General features: G+C 37.7%; 3 protein-coding genes across 3 annotated transcripts in view; 1 reads left to right on the top strand and 2 right to left on the bottom strand.

Annotated features, from left to right (window-relative positions):
- Positions 1 to 599: 599 nt before the first annotated feature.
- The window catches only part of LOC306638408 (olfactory receptor 5B2-like), a gene marked incomplete at both ends in the record, with an annotated part of 301,086 nt that continues 278,118 nt past the window's right edge, over positions 600 to 23,567 (top strand). The window contains one exon of the mRNA XM_079101701.1: positions 600 to 769. Within this exon, the coding sequence (XP_078957827.1) occupies positions 600 to 769 (170 nt within the window). The remainder of the gene's footprint in view (positions 770 to 23,567) is intronic.
- Positions 6,347 to 7,554, bottom strand: LOC306638977 (olfactory receptor 5B2-like). Its single transcript, XM_079102426.1, has one exon. The coding sequence runs from the start codon at positions 7,538 to 7,540 to the stop codon at positions 6,602 to 6,604; it is 939 nt and encodes a 312-aa protein (XP_078958552.1). The 5' UTR covers positions 7,541 to 7,554; the 3' UTR covers positions 6,347 to 6,601.
- Positions 17,950 to 18,888, bottom strand: LOC306638984 (olfactory receptor 5B2-like; the record flags this gene model as incomplete). Its single annotated transcript, XM_079102433.1, has 1 exon — positions 17,950 to 18,888. One exon carries the CDS (start codon positions 18,886 to 18,888, stop codon positions 17,950 to 17,952), a length of 939 nt encoding a protein of 312 aa, XP_078958559.1.

Below are 23,567 nucleotides of genomic sequence, written 5' to 3'. Positions count from 1 at the left end.
AAATTGCAACTTACTTCAAGTTTAGTTTAGGCCTTCAGTCATGGTAACCATTATGTACGGGACCAAAGCTTTCCAATTCACCCTTCCATGAACACACATACAATATTCAACCTCTGGTCTATCATAATCTCAGTGGAATTAATAACTCTCCAACTTCATAACCTTGTTGAGCAATCAGGGAATATAGATAGAGTGTCCAGAATCCAAACAAGTTCCTGGCACATAAGCTACAGTGAAGACGTGAAAACATGAACTGATTGATTTATTAATTCCAGCATTGTCATGTATAGTTTACTAAATTTTCAAAATCTCAGCTTACACAGATATCGAATTTTAAATCATGTACGTGGTCCAGGTAGACTCCTCATTCAACATGCCGAGCTGTACAGATAATTAATACACTAAATTATATTGCAAGCCTCATGTTTTATTTATGAGAAATTTGAAGTACATAGTGTAGCTACAGTGATAACATAATGCACATGGTAGATAGACATTCAGGTTTCACTGGAGTCTCTGCTATGTTGAGAGCCCCATTGTTATTCTTCTTTGTTTTAGTGCAAAGAATCAAGATGTCTCATGATTCCCAAGCATCATTGATGGAGAAAAGGACAGAAGTGGTGGACTTCATTCTCCTAGGACTAACCAGTGCCCCAGAACTACAAGTGGCCCTCTTTATCATGATCACCCTCATCTACCTCATCAATGTGGTTGGGAACATGGGGATGATCCTATTGATCCTCCTGGACTCCCGACTCCACACGCCCATGTACTTTTTCCTTGGTAATCTGTCACTGGCAGACTTCTGCTATTCTTCAGCTGTCACTCCCACCATCATGACTGGGCTCATTGTAGGAAACTGCATAATTTCCTACAATGCCTGTGCTACTCAAGCGTTCTTGTTTGGAGGATTTGCTAGTGTGGAAAATTTATTCTTGGCCGCAATGGCTTATGACTGCTATGCTGCAGTGTGTAAGCCCCTGCACTACACCACCACCATGACAACCAGCGTGTGTGCATGTCTGGCGGCAGGCTGCTATTTGGGGGTTTCCTGAACGTCTCCATCCACGTAGGGGAAACGTTCAGTCTCTCCTTCTGTAGGTCCAACGTGGTCCACCACTTCTTGTGTGATATTCCAGCAATCATGACTCTGTCTTGCTCTGATAGACATGTCAATGAGCTGGTTCTTGTTTACGTAGCCAGCTGCAACGTTCTTTTTGCCCTTCTAGTTGTCTTGGTATCCTACCTATTCATATTTGTCACCGTTCTAAAGATGCACTCAACTACAGGATACCAGAAGGCTCTGTCTACCTGTGCCTCCCACCTCACTGCTGTCTCCATTTTCTATGGGACAATTATCTTCATGTACTTACAGCCCAGCTCCAGCCACTCCATGGACACAGACAAGATCACCTCTGTGTTTTACACTATGGTCATCCCCCTGCTGAACCCATTGGTCTACAGCCTCAGGAACAAGGAAGTGCAGAGCACATTCAAAAAAATTACTGGAAGCACCATTTATTGAAGAGAATGTTCTTTTCTGTAATATGTTCTTTGCACTTTGTCAAAAATTGGCTCTGTGTATGCATAAGACAATTTCAGTTTTCTCTATTCTGTTCCATTGGTCTATATGTTACGCCAGGAGCATGCTGCTTTGGTACCTATGATCGAAAGTAGAGTTATAGCTTACATATTTTGAGTCAGTTACTGTGATGCCTGTAGCTTTTTAAATACCATCACCACAGCTGAGAATTGTTTTGACTCTTCTCTGTCTTTTGTGGTTCCTTCATATTGCTAGTCTTGAAGTCTAATTATTTATGCATATTAACTATGTGTAATGGTTAAGTTGGATCGTCAACTTGATTGGATTAAGAAATGCTGATGATTAAGAGCTTTGGGTGTGCCAATGAGGGAGTGTCTAGGAATGATGGGAATGTGGGATAATGGACTGAAGTGGAGACCTTCCCAAAATGTGGGCAGCACTGCCCAAAGGGATGGTAGTTAGGATGGAATATAAATTGGAAGACGAAAGAAGTAGATGCAGTTGCAAGCTCGACTCTTCTTGTACAGGTTCTTGATTGCTGCTTTGATCATCTGAGGATATTGGACTCTGACTTCTACACGCTTCCAAAGTGGACTCTCCCAGTGATTCTCCAGGTAGTGTCCAGAAACCTTGTTCTCAGACTAGGGTAGCAGTGTTGATCCCTCTTGTTCTGGGGATTCTGCCTATTGGACTCCACAGCTGTGGTTCTTCCAGCTCTCCAGTCTGCAAACTGCCACTGTGGACTATCCAGCTTCTGCTCATGTAAGCCAATCTAATAAATCTCGTTTTTATAATTATATTTTTGTTGATTCTGTTCCCCTAGGGAACCCTGACTAATGCATTATGCATTAGTGATGATTTCACTATGACATGTCCATAGAGGCATATGCCATGCTTTGGTCTTACTCTACGGCTCTTTCCCATCCTCCTGACCCATCAGTCCTCTTTCCTTTCCCTATAGCCCCTCTACTGCTTTCAGATCCTCTTTTGCTCCCCCTTAGCTTCCACAGTAAGAAAAAACATGTGATACTTGTCTTCTGTGTCTGACTTATTTTGTTAACATGATGATCTCTAATTCTACACATTTTTCTGCAAAAGACATGATTTCATTCATTGGTAAATAACACTCCTGTGTGTGTGTGTGTGTGTGTACACATCATAATTTCTTATCCATTCCTCTTTAATGAGATCTATCCTGATTCCATATCTTGGCTGTCGTGAGTGTGTGTACACATCATAATTTCTTATCCATTCCTCTTTAATGAGATCTATCCTGATTCCATATCTTGGCTGTTGTGAAAGTGTCACGGGAAACATGGATATGCATGGACCTCTTTTGTAGGGTGACTTCCCTTTAGGTATATACCCAGGAGTTGTGTAGTTGTGTCATATAGAAGATCTATTTTTAATTTTCTGAGAAAAAGCTCTACAGTTTTCAATAGTTATGGTACTAATTCACTTACTCATGAAAAAAGTGTGAGGGTTTCTTTTTCTCTACGTTCTTGCTAACATTTGTTTAAGTTATTATTATCATTATTTTATTTTTCATCTGTTCTATGTAGATACACATGACTATAGATTTTATTTTGACATATTATACATAGATGGAGTATAATTCATTCTAATTAGGATGCCATTATTGTGGCTATACATGATGTGGAGTTCACTGGTGGTGTATTCATGTATGAACACAGGAAAGTTATGTCTGATCATTCTACCATCTTTCCTATAAACATTCTGACTAGGGTGACATGGAATCACAAGGTAGTTTGAATTTGCATTTCATTCATGCCTAAAAACTTTTGACCTGAGTCTCTGGGATTAAAGACATGTGACAACACCTGGCAAGAACAATAGATTATTGTTTCATTTATTTTCAACTTTTAAGTAGAATTAGAACTCATGCAGTACAGGGTTTCTTCCATGCCCAGCATGGGTGAGGGAAAGGGTTTCTATCACAGGGATGAGCTGGCTGTAGATTAATCACTAAGAAACATGAAATAACCACAGGAGTCAATCATGTTTTCAAATCAAAGGGGATGTGATGGATTGAGCCATGCTAAGATCTGTCTTCTAACCATGACCAAGGAGCCCACCTCCTTTTATTTATAGTTAACAGGTAAAGGGGGACCAGGAGGTGCTTCTGTGAGGAGCAGGATGGGGTGGAGTTAATGAAGCCATTTGCTGTAGCGAGTCATCCCAGTAGAACCAACAAATTCCCAGTGGTGAGCCACTGCACGGACATCACACACTTGAGGCAATCTGGAACAATTGCTCAATGACTGCCAGTTTCTGAAAGCCAGATTTCCGTGTCTGACAGCTCGCCAAGCCTGGTTTTAATTGCTGGTCATAAATGGCTCCCCACCCATGCAGAATGAGCTAGGATCCATAATCTTTACCTTTTGTGACTGTTACTTTTTGTGTCAAATCCACTGGGAAAAGGTATATCCAGACAGCTGGTAAAACTTCCACAACTGGGGGTACATTTTAAGAAAGTGAAATCAGTATGTCAAAGGAACCTTCTGCACTATCGTGTCCCTCTCAGCACTATTCACAATAGCCAAGAAATGAGAACAAAGTGCCTACGAACAGAAGAAAAGATAAAGAAAATGTGGTCTACACACACACACACACAATGGAATATTATTCTGCCATAAGAAAATATGTTTCTACAATTTGCTGCAGTAAAGATGGAACTGTAGATATCTCATTAAGTAAAATAATCAAGGCACAGAAAGAGAAATGTCACTGGATACACTTAAATTCCAAATATATGTGAAATCCAAAACGGGTGCTCTCACAGAGTAGTGGCTACCAGATGCAAGTCAGGAGGAGGGAAAGATACAGAAAGGTCATCAGTGGGCACTAAGTTGCCGTTAGATGAGAGAAAGAAATTCTGCTGTTCATAGCAGGGTGACTACACAGAGCAATGATGTGCTTCACATTCCAAGAGTCTAGAAGAATGGACTTTGGATGTTTATACCATAATGAAATGATGGAATGTGAGGAAGTGGGTTTATCCTGATTTAAACATTCCACAGTGTATTTAGGTATCAAAGCATCATGTTATTCTATTAATATGTAATGTCTTTATGTATCATTTAAAAGTACATGTAATTTTTAAAAAAGATTATCATACTATACACTATAAATTTGTGCAATGAAAATAATAATTTATGATAAAGAAATAAAAAGTTTGAGAAAAATCACGACACAGTCTTTTGTTATACCACATTGCCTCGGAAGTACCAATCTCAGACTTAGCACATTCAAGTATTATCTTACAAGTACTGAGCTGTGGAACACACTTACTAGGTAGAGAATGTAAATCAGACATGAGTGTATGTTCCCTTGGATCGGTTTGTGTTAAACAGAGCTTTCTACTGCTTAAAAATTATAGTTCTCTATATTAGCACATGGCATGTAAGTTATTGTTGTTGCTGACAGATATCATCAAGGTTTATTTTATATGAACATTCACAATCATTTCAATTGATTGTTTAATTTATATGTATGCAGTAATTTTCCAAGTGTGATCAGGTATTTTTAATCTTATAATTTAAGGTTTCCTAAATAGTTACTTACTTGCCATGTTACTTGCTAGCAAATGAGACCATTTCTAAACACAAACTATGAGTAGGTTCTAAACGATCTAATTGATGATGAGATTTACAAAAACAAATCATTGTGTCCAAATATGGGAAGTGCAAGAGGGAGTAGAAGTGCAAGGGACAAAAATCAAGGTGCCTCTTGGCATTTTCTCGAAGTATATCTAAATGGCTTCTATTATTGATGATACAGTTTAAATATAAATGGATCAAAGATTCAATGTATTGGTACAATTGAAATGAAAACTTCATTATTTTAAGTATTTATTTAATGAATAGTTGTTGATGATCGACTGTGAAGCAGACGTGCACTCAGGTTCTGAGAATGCTGCCAACAGAGCAGACACACCCACTGCACTCATGCGCTTTTCATTTGAGTTGGGAGAAACAAACGAGAGCAAATCAGCATACAGCATGTGAGGGTTGATGAGGACACTGAAGATTGAAGTAGGGAGAAGTGACGGTTCACTTGGTGACCAGAGAGGGTCTATTTCATAAAGGTGGTTAGGGAAGGACTCTTGGACAAGGCAATATTTAAAAAGACCCACGTGGAAAAAGACCATTCCACACAGTACCTGCAAAGGCCTGGAGGCTGCAGCCTGGTTGAGTCACAAAGAAAGAGCAAGGCTGGCAGTGAGAATGGAGTGACGAGGGGCAAGACCTGAAGAGTGACCAAAGATGTGTAGCTCAACTGCAGTGCAAGTGAGGGAGAATCGTCAACGGAGTCAAAACACGTGCAAAATAAAAATGTCTAGCTTTATTGACATCCAGTGTATTTGACATTCATATGAATTTGTTGAAAAGATTTTTATTTTCCTCCAATTTTCTGGTACTCTTGCTCTTTTGTTTTTTAAAAATTAATCTTGAGCAGGTTGGTTATATAAAATAACTCAGTCAAGATGGAAATATTAATTAATTTACTATGCAATATTTTTGATTCTCTAGGTAAAATGCAAATTTCATTCTTAGAATAAAACTCTAAGAATACTGAGTAATACTAGAAATATTAGCCAAAATAATACCTCTAATACCTCAATTAATTACCTAAATTACTCATTTTACACAAATTAGCCATATTCCATTATGTCTGGCAGAAGTTTTCTATACATTTACATGTGCTCATAGGGGTATACTTATAAGTAAGAACAAGATTGTTCTTGTTTACATGTGTGGGTCTATGGGTGTGTGGCAGAGAGAGTGTATAAAGATCAAGTGAATTATTCAAATATCCTTAATAATGTTTTCTGATAAGCCAGAAACAAAATAAATTGGCATTCATCTCACCACTGTTAGATGTTATATTTCTGGATATGATTCCTGATTCCTACACAACAAACTGACTTTTGAAGAGGTAACTGTGTTACTTCAGGAACTTGATTACATAGGCGCCTTAATATGTGATTCAACACATGGAGAAGACCTGTTATTGTGTGTCCTACAACTTTTAAAATCAAAATCTTAGAAAGAATTTTCCCTCTAAAACTACCTTTTTGAATGCGCTCTTGACCTCCTTGTTCCTGAGGCTGTAGACCAAGGGGTTCAACATGGGGATGACCATAGTGTAAAAGACGGAGGCAATCTTGTCTGTGTCCATGGAGTGGCTGGAGCTGGGCTGTAAGTACATGAAGATAATTGTCCCATAGAAGATGGAGACAGCAGTGAGGTGGGAGGCACAGGTGGACAGAGCCTTCTGGTATCCTGCAGCTGAGCGCATCTTTAGGATGGTGACAAATATGAATAGGTAGGATACAAAGATAACTAAGAGGGCAAAAAAGACATTGAAGCTGGCCACATAAATAAGAACCAGCTCATTGACATGTCTATCAGAGCAAGACAGAGACATGACTGCTGGAATATCACAGAAGAAGTGATGGACCACGTTGGACTCACAGAAGGAGAGACTGAATGCTTCTCCTACGTGGATGGAGGCATTCAGGAGACCACAGACATGGCAGCCTATGGCCAGACAGGCACACACACTTGTGGTCATGGTGGTGGAGTAATGGAGGGGTTTGCACACAGCTGCAAAACGGTCATAAGCCATGGATGCCAAGAGGAAATTCTCCACAGTGGCAAAGGCTGCAAAAAAGAACATCTGTGCAGCACAATCACTGTAGGAGATGACCTTGTGTCCAAGAAGGAGCCCGGCCATGACAGTGGGAGTGACAGCTGAGGAGTATCCAATGTCGGCCAGAGACAGGTTGCCAAGGAAAGCATACATGGGAGTGTGGAGACGAGAATCAGTGAGAATCAAAACAATCATCCCGAGGTTTCCAACAACATTAATGAAATAGATAAGCATGATCAAGATAAAGAGGGCCACTCGTAGTCCTGGGGCATTGGTTAGTCCTAGGAGGATGAACTCTGTGACTTCTGTCCTGTTCTCCATCTGTGTAATTTGGGAATCAGGAGATGATCCTTAGCAAAGAGAAATGAAGGACAATAGTATGAATAGGTGTTATGAAACTGATGTTGCCCTGAAATTGAACCATTTATACATCAGGTGAATTATTTCATTAGAGCAATAATAAACAGTCCAAGCTCCACCATGTGTAAATGGAAACTTAACCACAAAATTTATTGCATTAATTATTTATGGAGTTACAAACTTTTGATTTGGAAAACTTAACCCAAGTCAAATCCTATTTGTCAAATTTTATATAATTTAAATTGATATTTGCTAAACTTTACAAATCATACATGGATGTTTTGGAAAACATCTATAATAATATATGTATATAATTTTAATATATAATATGGTATTCTATATATATAATCAGAGATCACACACACAAAATGAAGAAAGTGATAGTATCTAAATCAAGAGATTATAATGAGAACTAAATGTGAAAATACATAGAAAATAATCTAAATCCCAAGTATTATGACCTTATAAGTGACAGTTATAATAATATCATTCAATGCAATGAAGGACTGTATGCACGTTGACTAAGAATTAGGTGGCAGTGTGCCAAGCTTCAGGGTGGGTGACCTCTGCCGTCTTGTAGTCTCCTTCTTGATTGGTATTTTCCCTCACATGGGGAAACTGAGATTTTCTATGCCTTCCAGGAAGTCTTAGTTTTCCCCTACCCATGACTGGCGGCTCTTGCACTACCAAGTGGCTGATTTTTCTTTTGCTGTTGTTCAATTTCTTCCCTGAAATCCATATTTTGGCTTACCCTGAAAGAACATCCATTTTTTATACCAAGTCTTTCTTCATGTGGTATATTCACATTATGTGAGATGGGGGTTGAAAGTTCATAGACTGTGCTTTACCACAGATCTTGCATTGCAATCACTCTATTAATGTACACAATTATTAAGTTGAAATAAAAATCTAAAGAATATGCAAGTTTAAAAGATGTTCCTTTGAATCTTTTCTGTACAGGAGCAATGCTTTAATTCTTTTTATTTGAATACAAAGTCTTTGGAAGGTAACCACCCAATGTTAACTAGTATTCCACACCATCTTCTTTTTAACCTTCAGCAACCTCACAACATGAACTAAAACCCTTGAAGGTATTGTGCTTTCCAGTCTTAACACACATGATCACCGTTTTGGTACATGTTCTGTTCTATAACAAACGAAGGATCTTTATACAGAAGTGTGAGTGTGTGTGTGTGTGTGTGTGTGTGTGTGTGTGTGTTATGCATGTGCAGGTTTTTTTTTTTTTTATTTTACCAGGAAGGCAAATTTATATTTTTGCAGTGTTGTGATGTTCTGTTATTATGTAAGATGAGGAAGACTGAAATTTAATCTTGTTTGGACCTAATCACCAGCCTATTATTTCATTCACATCAATGTCAATGTATATAGATGTGCTAGAAGTAATTGCAGTTATTGAGAAAATATTGAAACAATAGACAGAAGTTAACTAATTTTTTTTTGGTTTCTTCTGTAGCTTAAATAAGTGCCAATTTCAGTTGTCTTTTTTTCTATTTATCTCCAATAATAAACTCAAATACAGTTAAGATGAAATTACCACCTAATTATCCAAAGCATCTTATGTATTATTATTTTTGACTGAAATTTCTTAGTTTATCAAAATAATATTTCCTGAGTATCACAGAACTCTACAGCTGTAACTTTTGACACATACACCCCAGAAAGAAAAGCATTCAAAACATATTTCTGTACTCAGTCATTCAAAGTGAGTGTAACTGTCCTACTATTTTTCTCAAATCTCAATTTTTACTAAGTGTATGTTGAATATAGAAGCTTACCTTCCTCTTGGACATGCAACAAGCTTCAACCGTGACCTTGAAATCTGAAATTCAACATTAGATTGATGCATCCATTATGTTAGAGAGGCTCTCTGTCTCAGGGAGTGGTCAAGGGTACCAAGCTGCCCAGGCAGGGAGTAAACAGTGGAAGGTGTGGTATCAATGTGGATTCCAGTCCTGAGTCTATCATGCATCTTTTCTGTCCTCAGAGGAGTCTCTCACCTCCTCCTCAGTTGTGAAATAAATGCAGTATAATGGTCTATTACACAAAATTCATAGAATTGTGCTTTTAAAGAGCAAATAAGGAAGTGCCTATAAAACAATTCATTATTTCAAGTCATTTAATATAATTTTTATTTTGAGGTACTCCCTTTGCCATGCTGCAGGCTCATAGAAAGTCCCAAACTCAGGAGAAGACCTGTGTGCAGGAGCAACTGTCAACAGTAAGATAAATAAAGGATGGTCGAAGGGAGTAGACTTGAAATCTAGTCCCTGTGAAGTGAAGTCACCTGGAGTCATGTTGAATTTCAGAAGCTAATATGCAGGGACCAAGAGTCAATTATGGAGACATGGATATCTCAGAGGATGCCCTGCAAGAGGGCATCTCTAACTCTCCTCTTTCCTAGGCAAGCAACAATTAACTCGCCTGTGGGGACCAATTTGGAGATTTTGAATGTGCACATGTGCTTTGTGTTACACCTTAGTGTATCAGTAAGTGATATGCATACATTTTAGCATATAGTGTTGACGCTATTTTAATATATAGTTAGGTAACCACTACTCCAATCACCTAAACCAATTTCCAAGCTTTCCCATGACCAGCCTCTTCTTTCACCCAGTGTCCTGGAAACCTCTCAACAAGTTTCCATCTCATTTGGCTTTTGCAAGAATGTCTCTCACTAGAACATGTGGTTTATGATGATGACATCTTTTACTTAGCATAAATTCATTTGAGGGCCCATTGGTTTTGTTAAATGTATTTGAATGGAACTTTTAACTTTCACGAACTTATGTTTTATAAGATCAAGAGTACACATTGTTTTTGTCATTTCCTGGTGCAGGACCATTTTTGTTGATTCCAGTGTTTTGGTGATTTTGAAGAAAGGTGATCTCAACATTGGCTAACCTTTCTCGTGTGAGCATAGGTTTTTATTTCATTAAAGCAGATACCTGGAAATTGGATTGCTTGTTCAAATTGTAAATATGCTTAATTGAACCACTTCAAATATCGACATTTGGATAAATAAATGATGATCAAAGGCAGTATGATTGAAATCTCATCACTCTGAAATGAAGCATCTTGAATCATGTTGAATTTCTGAAGCTAATACACAGGGACCAGGAATGTTTACAGAACATGGGAAACTGTTTTCAGAAGTGGTTCTCTCAGTTTTCATTCTCAAGAGCAATTTTTTCCAATTTCATCATATCATTTTTTCACAATTTAGTTTTTATTTTGCTTTCATGTTTGTTGTTTCTCAGAGATGGCTCAAGTTTTCTCAGCAAAATCTTTATTTTGTGTCATTTTATTTTTATTTTCAGTGTTTCTTTTCAGTTTTTGTTTGACAGATCATAGCAGAATGTTGGGGTATGTAGTGTGATGTTTATCTTTAGACATGGTATCTCAAACTTAGAACACTTAAGTTAGCCATCATTTAAAATATTTATTATTTCTTTGTGATGGCAATATGCAAATTTTTCTTCAAGTTCTTTTGTATTTTTTTATTTGTTCTAATTAGTTATACATGACAGTAGAATGTACTACGATACATCATATATAAATGGAGTACAATTTCTCTTTCTGGTCGTACATGATGTAGACCTACACCAGTCATGCAATCAGATATGTACATAGGATAATAATGTCTGATTCATTCTACTGTCCTTCTGCCCCTATACCCCCACCTCTCCCTTCACTTCCCTCTACCTAATCTAAAGTAACTTTAGTCTTCCCTATCACCACCCCCCATTGTGAATTAGCATCTGCAAATCAGAGAAAACATTTGGCTTTGGTTTTGGGGGTTGGCTTATTTTGCTTAGCATTATATTTTCCAGCTGCATTCATACCAGCAAATGCCATCACTTTATTCTTCTTTAAGGCTGAATAACACGCCATTGTGTATATATACCACATGGCATGATTTTCTATTTAGAAGATCCAGAATATTCCACCAGAAAACTTCTAGAACAAATAAATGAAGTCAGCAAAGTAGCGGGATATAAAATCAACACCCATATATAAAACACATTCCTATTCATCAGTGAAGAATCTACTGAAAGAGAAATTAGGAAAGTGACCCAATTCACAAAACCTCAAAAAAAAAAAAAAAAAAAAAACAAAAAACTCGGGAATGGATCAAACCAAAGAGGTGAAAGACCTCTACATGAAATATTCTGGATTTTTTAATGATGTAACACAATATTGTTAAGTGTTAGCTATGATCATCGTTGGGGCAATGCATTTTTCGAGTCTTTTCATCAAAATATAAAAAACACACAGAGGATTACCATATCATCACACTTGAGGTCTGGGAGTGTTTTTATTTTGTTATAAATTTTTTCCCGTAAAGAAACGTGATCCATTTTCTCTTTTACAGTGCACTCTGAGTCTCCCATTCCAGGCATGTGTAGTGGGTACAGTTTGCTCTGTTTGCTTAGATTGCCTGGATTCATATCACGTAATTTAACTTCATCAAATTTCAGCATCTCACCAGTCATGAAGGTGATAATAACATCATCTCTTTCTTGTAGGATGGTCAAGAAGATTATGCAATCACAGACAAGCAGCAGAACAATTTCTAACTTGCATCAGGTGTTCCATGAAGTTAAAAATATTAATGTTTCATGGCTTATAACAACTGAGATACCATGGGTCACAAAACCAGCGTTGCTCAAGCCTTCCGTGTTCCTCCCTGCGTGGGCCTGCCCCCCTGCAGTGTGACTGAGACACCTGTTGGCTGGAGAACATGAACTGCAGGGGGCTAGTATGTGTCAATTCTGGGCAGGTTGGAGCACATGCATGACCTCCAGGTGTCTCTCTCTGTCATGGAGACTGAAGAGGCTTCATGTTCAGCCTCCTTCTATTCTTTCACTTCCTGCTGACCCACCAGTCCTCTTTCCCTTCCCTTAGGACCGCGACTGCTTTCAGACCATATTTTGTTCCCCCTTAGTTTAAACAGTAAGAGAAAACATGTGACACTTGCTTTCTGTGTCTGACTTACATTGTTAACATGATGATCACTAATTCTATCCATTTTTCTGAAAATCACATGATCTTATTCATTGGTGAATAACATTCCAGTGTGTGTGTGTGTGTGTGTGTGTGTGTGTGTGCGCGCGCGCATCATATCTTATCCATTTGTCTTTGATGAGACCTATCCTGATTCCATATCTTGGCTGTTGTGAAATTGCCACAGGAAGCATGGATACGCACATTCCTCTATTGTAGGGTGATTTCCCTTTAAGCATATACCCAGGAGTTGTGAGTTGTGTAGCTGTGTCATATGGGAGATCTATTTTTAATTTTCTGAGACACAACTCTACTGTTTTCCTAAGTTTTTGTACTAATTTAGATACTCAGTAAAAATGTGTGAGGGTTTCTTTTGGTCCACTCTCTTCCTGGCATTTGTTTTTGTTATTATCATTATTATTTTATTAGTTCTATTTATATATCCATGCCTGTAGAGTGTATTTTGACATATTATACATGCATTGAGTATAAGCCATCCTGATTAGGATCCTATTATTGTGGCTATACATGGTGTGGAGTTTCACTGGTGGTGTTCGCATATGAACACAGGGAAGTTATTTCTGATTCATTCTAGTCTTTCCTATAACAATCCTGACTAGGGTGACATGGACTCACAAGTTGGATTGCATTTGCCTTTCATTTATGCCTAAAACTTTTGGGCTTGTTTCCACATATTTATCAACCATTTGTACTTCTTTCAAGTAGTGTCTGTTTAGATCATTTATTTGTTTTTTTAATTTAATTACTCAATCTTTTGTTGTTATCCTTTTAAAATGTTTTATTAGAGCATTGCTGTTATACATGCATGGAGTATGATTTGCTCCATTCTAGTCTCTCCAGTACTTCCTCTTTTCCTCAATTTCCTTTCTCAATCCCCCTCTTACCCTTCCTCACCTTTACTGGTCTTTCTTCTGTACCTTTATAGATTCATAGATGAGTGCGTTTTAGGTGTACACGAAGGTGAAACTGTGATATATCCATGCAGGTACGTAGGATCGCTTGGTCACGTTCACCACACTGTCCCTTTTCCCGTCCCTCATCCCTCCCAATGTTTCCCCTTCCTCTGCTCCACTGGTCTTCCTGATCTTTTCTTGGGGTTCCCTTCCCCCTTTCCTTTATCTGGACTACTTTCTGCATAAGCAAGACAACATTTGACCCTTGACTCTTTTTCTTTTTTTCAGACAATCTTGGTTGACTTTTCATTGATTTACATTTACAAAAATGATTCTAAGTAAACCTGTTAGTTACATTTATGTGTTCCTTATGGAATTAAAAATGTGTGACGACAAATCTGATATTCATGTCTCTTGAAATAAATTCAGACAATATCATTAAAATTATGACATTTGCCACACTCCCACTTTGGTTGAGGAGAATGGAATATACTGTGGACTCCGGGACTAGTGGAGTCCTGGTCTTGTTCTCTTTAGGGGATGGTCGTGACACACAGTACTTTGATTTGGGACAGAATCATACCAGCATGGAATAGGATCTGGTCCAGTTCAGCCCCCAGTAAATTGTCTTTCTGTCTTCTCTCTCCCCTCAGCAACCACCCCCATCCGTTCAGTTTCCTGTACTTTATATCTTAGTTGATTTATTGTTTTTAAAATTAGTGTTTTATAAATATATATAAAGGTGAAATCCACTGTGGTATATTCACATAGACACAGGATAGTTTGATAAATTTCATCCCACTGTCCCTCCACCCTCTCCCACAATCCCCTTCCTCTCCTCCTCTGATTTCTCTTCCATTTTCATGAGATTGGCCTGCATATTCTGTATACCCTGCATACCTTCTCTGAAATGAAGGAGGCACAGATTCTCTCTGATTCTGTAGGGTTTCTCTTTGTGCACTTGACTGTTTCTTTTGCCGTGAAGAAATCTTTAGTTTTATGCCATCCATTTATTGATTTTTTGATACTTAGAGTTGATTTCTGTGCAAGGTGAGAGTTAGAGACTAACTTTATTTTATTACACACGAATTTCCAGATTTCTTCCAGGTTTGACTGAGAGGCTATCTTTTCTCTAGTGTTTGTTTTTGGCACCTTTGTCTGGTATGAGGTAACTGTATTTGTGTGGGTTTGTCTCTGTGTTTAATATTCAGTCCTATTGGTATTCTTGTCTATTTTGGTGCCAATACCATGCTTTTTTGTTTCTTAGCTCTGTAGTACAATTTAAAGTCTGGAATTGTGATGCCTCCTGCTTTGTATTTCTCACTAAGGATTGCTTTGGCTATTCAGGGACTCTTATTTTCTGATGAAATTCATGACTCCTCTTTCTATTTCTATGAAGAGTGTCACTGCAATTTTGATGGGAATTGCTTTGAATCTGCAATGATGGAAAGCAGTATGGATATTCCTCAAAAAACTAGGAATGGATCCACCATTTAACCCAGTTATTCCACTCCTTGGCATATATCCAAAAAATTTAAACTTGGTGTAGTACAGTGACAAAGCCACATCAGTGTTATAGCTAAGTTATAAAACCAATGGAGAAGCCCATCAACAGATAAATGGATAAAGAAAATGTGGAATATATATCAATATCTATATATATATGTTAGAATATTATTTAGCCATAAAGAAGAAAGACTATGACATCTGCCAGCAAATGGAGGAATCTGGAGAATATTATGCTAAGTGAAATAAGCCAATCCCACAAAAACCAAAGCACAAATATTTTCATGGATATGTGAAGCTAAACCACAATAAAGTGAGGAGGAGAAGAAGAGAAGTTTGGTAGATTAGACAAAGGGGAACAAAAGGCAGGGAGGAGGAATAGGAATATGAAAGACAGTAGAATAAATCTAACATAGTTTTCCTGTGTACACATAGGGAAATACCTAAGTGAATCCCAGCATCCTGCCCACTCCACAGTTATGGGGTTCTACTTAGAATAAGATATATTCCATGCTCATATAATTTTATCAGAATGAATTCTACTTTCGTACATAAATAAAAAGAACTAATAAAATAAAAAAAAAGAACACTGAAAAATAGAAATTGAAGAAGACCTTGGAAGATGGAAAGACCTCCCATGTTCTTGGATAGGCAGAATTAATTTTGTCAAAATGAAAAGTGATATACAGATTCAGTGCAATCTGCATCAAAATAGCAATGTAATTATTCATATTTAGATGAAAAAACAAGTCCTAAAATTCACACAGAAAAAGCAGAGACCCGGAGTGTGTGGGATTACAGGCATGTGACATCATAACTGGCAAGAACAATATATTTTCATTTCACTTACTGTCAACTTTTAAGTGGAATATTGATTTAGTTAGCTTTTTCTCTGCTGTGACTGAAAGACCTGATTAGAGCAATTTTAGAGAAGAAAAAGTTTATTTGAAGACTCAAGGTTTCAGAGGTATCAGTCTGTAGAAGGCTGACTGCATCCCTTGGGGCTCCAGATGAGCAGAACATCAGGGCAGAAGAGTGTGGTGAAGGGAAGCAGCTCACATGGTGATCAGGAAGCAGAGCGAGAAAGTCTCCACTTTCAAGATACAAAATAATACCCCAGTGACCCACCATTTCCAGCCACACCCAACACATTCAATTAATGCCATCAGGGGATTAATTCATGGATTGGGGTAAGGCTCTCATAACCCAATCATTATTCTCTAAACATCCTGCATTGTCTCCCATATAAGCTTTTGGGGAACACCTCATATCTATCCATCAGAAATTAAAACTGGTGCAGAATGGTCTGGAATCCATCATCTTTACCATTTGTGACTGTTAGCTTTTGTGGCAAATCCAGTAGGATAAGGTATATCCAGACAGCTGGTAACCCTGCTGCTACTGGGCATCCAACCAGAGGAAGTAAAATCAGTGTGTTGAAGAAACATCTGTAGTTCCGTGTGCACTGCAGCACTATTCCCAATAGTCAAGAATAGAAACACAGGGCCCATCAACTGAAGAAAAGCCAAAGAAATGTGGCATATATACACAATGGAATATAGTCAGTCATGAAAAAAATTTTCTACACTTTGCAGCAATATGAATGGAATTGTAGATCATTATGTTAAGTAAAATAGGCGAGGCACAGAAAGAGAAATGTCACTGGATACACTTACATTCCAAGATTATGTGAAATCCAAAATGGGTGATCTCCTTGAAGTTGAGTGTAGAGTGGTGGCTACAAGATGCTGGGGTGAGTTGGGAGGAGGGAGAGAGAAGGCTGATCAGTGGGCACGAAGTTGCCGTTAGATGAGAGAAAGAAATTCTGCTGTGCATAGCAGGGCGATAGAACAATGATGTGCTTCACATTCCAAGAAGTTAGAAGAATGGACTTTGGGTGTTTACAATATAACAAAATGAAGATGGGGAGGTGGGTTCATCCTGATATAAAAACATTCCACAGTGTATTTAGGTATCAAAGCATCATGTTACTCTCCTAATGTGTGATTTTTATGTATAATTTAAAAGAAAATGTAATTTATGAAAAGATTATTATACTATGCACGATAAATTTGTGCAATTAAAAAAATAATTTGAAATAAAGAAAAACAGGACATTTTTCAGTTTGAGAACAACCACCACGCAGATAGAAGGGAGTATTTGTGTTACGTCACACAGCTTCACAAGCACCAACATAAGCACCTGAGCACAACCAAGCATTATCATAGGAATACATGGAAAATATTTTTATTTTCCTTCAATTTTCTGGTACTCTGGCTAGTTTGTTTTTTGAAATTTAAACTTGGGTAGGGTGGTTCTATAAAATGACTTCATGAAGACAATTTTTAATTGATGTAAGATGTTGTAGTTCCAAATATTTAGATAAAATATGCCAATAAGCTTTCATTTACAAGTATGTCAATTTTATTCTTGGATTAAAACTCTAAGAATACTTACTCAACTAAAGGAATGAATGATCTTAGCCAAATTAATTATCAAATTCTTCAATTATTACTCAATTTTTTTTAACCAAATTAGCCACATTCCATTTCCAATTGGCAGTTTTCTCCTCACTTGTATGTGCTCATATACCCATATGAGTACAAGGTTGTTCTTGTTTCACATGTGTGCTTCTACTGGTGTGTGGCAGAGAGAGGGCATATTGATCAAATGAATTATTCAAATATCCTTAATTAGGTTTTTTGATAAGCCAGAAGCAAAATAACTTGGGATTCAGCTCACCATTGTTAGATATTATATTTCTGAATATGTTTCCTTACTTCTACACAACAAACTGACTTTTGAGGAGGTAACAGTTTTACTTAAGGAACATGATTCCATAGGCACCTTAGTATGTGATTCGGCATATGCAGAAGATCTGAGAAGCCTGAAATTAAGTGACTGTGTGTTCCTACAAATTTAAAATTAAAATCTGAGAAAGAATTTTCCCTCTAAAACTACCTTTTTGAATGCGCTCTTGACCTCCTTGTTCCTGAGGCTGTAGACCAAGGGGTTCAGCATGGGGATGACCATAGTGTAAAAGACGGAGGCAATCTTGTCTGTGTCCATGGAGTGGCTGGAGCTGGGCTGTAAGTACATGAAGATAATTGTCCCATAGAAGATGGAGACAGCAGTGAGGTGGGAGGCACAGGTGGACAGAGCCTTCTGGTATCCTGCAGCTGAGTGCATCTTTAGGATGGTGACAAATATGAATAGGTAGGATACCAAGATAACTAAGAGGGCAAAAAAGACATTGAAGCTGGCTACATAAATAAGAACCAGCTCATTGACATGTCTATCAGAGCAAGACAGAGACATGACTGCTGGAATATCACAGAAGAAGTGGTGGACGACGTTGGACTCACAGAAGGAGAGACTGAATGCTTCCCCTAATTGGATGGAGGCATTCAGGAGTCCACAGACATGGCAGCCTATGGCCAGACAGGCACACACACTTGTGGTCATGATGGTGGAGTAATGGAGGGGTTTGCACACAGCAGCAAAACGGTCATAAGCCATGGATGCCAAGAGGAAATTCTCCACGCTGGCAAAGGCTGCACAAAAGAACATCTGAGCAGCACAATCACTGTAGGAGATGACCTTGTGTCCAAGAAGGAGCCCGGCCATGACCGTGGGAGTGACAGCTGAGGAGTATCCAATGTCTGCCAGAGACAGGTTGCCAAGGAAAACATACATGGGAGTGTGGAGACGAGAATCAGTGAGAATCAAAACAATCATCCCGAGGTTTCCAACAACATTAATGAAATAGATAAGCATGATCAAGATAAAGAGGGCCACTCGTAGTCCTGGGGCATTGGTTAGTCCTAGGAGGATGAACTCTGTGGCTTCCGTCCTGTTCTCCATCCGTGTAATTTGGGGATCAGAAGATACTCTTTTGCAAACAGAAATGAAGGTCAAAGTGTTAAGGGAATTGTGAAATCGATATTGCACTGAAAATGAAACATGTATACATTAGGTAAATTATTTTATTAGCACAATTATTTCAAACGTCACCATGTGTAATTGTGAGATTAACCACAAAATTTAATGCATTGATTATTTACAGAGTTACAAACCTTTGAACTTGAAAATTCACCCAAGTCAAAATCTATTTTTCAAATTTATATAATTTAAACTAATATTTGCTAAACTTTATGAATCTTACCATATGACATGTTTGGAAACATGTATATAGTTATGTATACATGATTATATATGTAATGTAGATTCATATGTGTCATACTTCACACACATATGTGTGCACAAACACACACACGTGATTGTCTACCAATTCTGTTTTTCATGGTCTAGCACAAACTTATACCTTTGAGATACTCACTTCAAAGAATTGCTCTAGATACTGTATATTGAATTCTGGGTTGAATAATTTAGTTATGGTTACACAGTGTTAATAGCAAGTCAATCTTTGAATCCAAGCAGAGTGTTTCCCAAGTAAAATTGTCATAATCATATGTAAATAAAATTGTTTAGCTCTGCTCATAGTTACACAGTGTCTTCATTAATGCAACTCAGCATGTGGGGTTTCACAGTGTAGTCACTGAGTTATGTGTACAGTGAATGTCCTCAAATAAAGGGGCCAGTGTGCACCTGCACAGGCAGCAGAAGCAGTTCTGAGCAGAAGCATCTGATATATGTGTGGGTTCTAGCAAAAGTTTCAATAAAGTCCTGCCATTTACTACCTATGAGTCAATTTTCCTAACACAATTCTGCTGAAGCTCATCTTTTCAATGTTTAAAATAAAGAAAAAGCAATGATATCTAACTCAAAATACCATTGTGAGGATTAAATGTGAAAATGCATAAAAGTAACCTCTAAATTCTGTGTGATTATGACCTTGTAAGTGTCAGCCTTAAGAATCATCAAATGCAATGATGGACTGCACATATGTGGGCTTAGGAAGAAAGGGGGGCAGTATGCCAAGCTTCAAGGCAGGTGAGCTTTATAGTCTTGTAGACTCCTCTTGATTGGCATTTTTTCTCAGGCTGGATTGCTGAGATTTTCTAAGCTCTCCAGTAGCTTTTCCTGTGTTCTTCCTCCACCCATGATTGGCTGCTCTAGCACTATCACCTCCCTCGTTTTTCTGTTGTTGTGGTTCAATTTCTTCTTGAAACCCATACTTTAGCTTACAGTGAACCAATATCCAGTTCTTATAGTAATTCTTTATAGTATACTCACATATTTGAATCACAGAGATTGAGGGTTGAAAATTTATGATTTGTGACATGACTTTAACTTGCAGACCTTTTTTGGAAGCACATTCCATGTTGTAAATATATATCGAAGCGTCACATGTACTCCATGAATGTACACGCTTATAGGTCCAAGAAAAGAAAAGTTTTAAAAATATGCAAACTTAAAAAATGTTCTTTGAATGCGTTTCTGGATGGGAGCAATGACTTAATTCTTTGTATTTGAATATGAGGTGTTAGGAGGGTAACCACCCAATGCTCATGAGTATTCCCACCATCTTCTCCTTAACTTTCAGCAACCTCACTGCATGAACAGACCCTGAAGGCATTGTGTTTCCAGTTTTAACACACATGACCACTTTTTAGCGTATGTTATGTTCTATGAAAAATGAGGAGATCTTTTTACAGGAGAGAGAGAGAGAGAGAGAGAGAGAGAGAGAGAGAGAGAGAGAGAGAGAGAGAGAGAGAGAGAGAGTATTTCGCATGTGCAGGTATTTTTATCTTACCTGTAAGGCAAATTAATATTTGTGCAGTCTTGTGATGTGAGGCTCTATTATTACACACCTAGAATAAGGAAGATTAGAGATTTAACCCAGGTTGGACCTCACTCCCAGCCCATTCTTTTATTCACATCAATGTCAATGTGTATAGATGTGCCTGAGATATTGACAGCTATGGAGAATATATTAAAATGCAAGCCAGAAATTATGAATTTTGTATGGTTTCTTCTGTAGCTTAAATGAAGACCATGTTACTTGTCTGCATTTTACCTACTATAATAAACTTACACACAGTTAAGATGAAATAACCACCTAATTGTCCAGAGCATTGTCTATACTATTATTTTTGACTGAAATTTCTAGGTTTAGCAAAATAATGATATTTCCTGAGTACCATAGACCTCTAGTGAAGTAACTTTTGATATGTACACCCCAGATCCACCTCAGTTTCAAAGAAAAACATTTTAATCATCTTTCCATGCTCAGTAAGTTATAGAGAACATAGCTGTCCAACTATGTTTCTCAAATCACAGTTTTTACTAAGGAATGTTGAATATTGAAACTTACCTTCCTCCTTGGAAACACAGAATGATCTTCAACAGTGACCCTGAAATCTGAAATTCAGCCATAGATTGATGCATCCATTATGTTAGAGAGGCTCTCTGTCTCAGGAAGTGGTCAAAGGTTCCAAGCTGCCCAGGCAGGAAGGAAACAGTGGAAGGTGTGGTATTAACATGGATTCAAGTCCTGAGTCCATTGTGCATCTTTGCTAGGTCATTGGAGGAGTCTCTCACCTCTTCCTTGGTTGAAAAACAAATGCAGTAAAATGACCTCTTCCACAAAATGCATAGAATTGTGGTTTTTTTTTTTTTTGTGTGTGTGTGGTGGGGGTGGTAGGGATTTGAACCCAGGGCCTTGTGCTTGCAAGAGAAGCACTCTACCAACTGAGCTATATCCCCAACCTAGAATTGTGCCTTTAAGGAGCAAATAAAGAAGTGCCTATAAACCTTCTGATCATTTCAAGTCATTCAATGCAATTTTTATTTTGAGGTATTCCCCTTGTCATGTTGTAGGCTCCTAGAAAACCCCAAACTCTGAAGAAGTCCTGTGTTCAAGCACATCTAGGGACATTCAGATAAAGAAATGATGGTCAAAGGAAGTAGAATGAAAATATAGTCCCTGTGAAGTGAAGTCACCTGGAGTCATGTTGAATTTCAGAAGCTAATATACAGGGATCGCGAGTCAATTATGAAGACATGGATCTCTCAGAGGATGCCCTCAAGGGAACATCTGTACAAGGACTCTTTCCTCTCTCCTAGGCAAGCAACAATTGAACTGCCTGTGGGGACCAATTTGGATTTTTGAGTGTGCACATGTGTTTTGTATTGAATGTTAATGTATAGATAACAGTGATATGCATACATTATAGCACACAGTTGTGGTTTTTTGTTAAATGTATAGCTGTGTCACCACTACCCAAATCACCTACACCAATTTGCAACCTTTCCTATGACCAGCCTCTTCTTTCACCCAGCGTCTTGGAAACCTCTCAACAAGTTTCCATCTCATTTCACTTTTGCAAGAATGTGTCTCACTAGAACATGTGGTTTGTGATTGTGACATCATTTACTTAGCATAAATTGATTTGAGGTCCATCTATTTTGTTAACTGTACCTTAATGGATCTTTTATGGACTTATGTTTCATAAAATCAAATGTACACATTGTTTTTGTCATTTCTTGGTGCAGGACCATTTTTGTTGATTCCAGTGTTTCGGTGATTATGAATAAAGTTGATCTCAACATTGGCTAACTTTTCTTATGTGAGTGTACGCTTTTCTTTCATTAGAGCAAATACCTAGGAATTGGATTGCTTGGTCAAACAGTAAACATGTTTAATTGAACTGTTTTAACTCTCAACGTTCAGCTCAATAAAGGAAGGTCAAAGGGAGTAGGATTGAAATCTCATCTCTCTGAATTGAGGTGACTGGAGTCATGTTGACTCTCGGAACCTAGTACACAGGGACCAGGAATGTTTACAGAGAATGGCAAAACTGTTTTCAGAAGTGGTTCTCTCAGTTTTCATTCTCAAGAACAATTTGTTCCAATTTTATCATATCTTATTTTGCACTTAAATTTAGTTTTTATTTTAGTTTCATGTTTGTAGTTTCTCAATGATGGTTCAAATTTTCCCAGTGAAATCTTTATATTGTGTCATTTTATTTTTATTATTAGTGTTTCATTTTATTATTCACTTGACAGATCATAGCAGAATGTCTTTTGGGGTATGTGGTGTGATGTTTATATTTAGACATGTTATCTCAAACTAGGAATACTTAAGTTATCCATCATTGAAAATATTTATTATATCTTTGTGTCATCAATATGCAAATCTTCCTTCTAGATTTTTTTGTATTTTTAATTTCTTCTAGTTAGTTATACATGACAGTAGAATGCACTATGACACATCATATGTAAATGGAGTGTAATTTCTCATTCTCCTGGTTGTACATGATGTACACCCACACAGGTCACGTAGTCAAATATGTACATAGGAGACTAATGTCTGATTCATTCAACTATCCTTCTGCCTTGATACCCACTCCTGTTCCTTTACTTCCCTCTACCTAATTTAAAATAAGTCTATCCCTCCGTAGTGCTGTCCCTATCATGAATTAGTATCTGTATATTGGAGAAAACTTTTGGCTTTTGGGTTATGGGCTTTGGCTTATTTCCCTTAGCATTATATTTTCCAGCTCCATCCATTTATCAGCAAATGCCATTATTTTATTCTTCTTTAAGGCTAAATAACATTCCATTGTGTATATACACCA

This window comes from Sciurus vulgaris (genome assembly GCF_902686455.1).
Source record: "Sciurus vulgaris genome assembly, chromosome: 11".
Taxonomy (NCBI): Eukaryota; Metazoa; Chordata; class Mammalia; order Rodentia; family Sciuridae; genus Sciurus; species Sciurus vulgaris.
The sequence above is the reverse complement of the archived record's forward strand: the minus strand, read 5'-3'. Positions and strand labels throughout refer to the sequence as shown.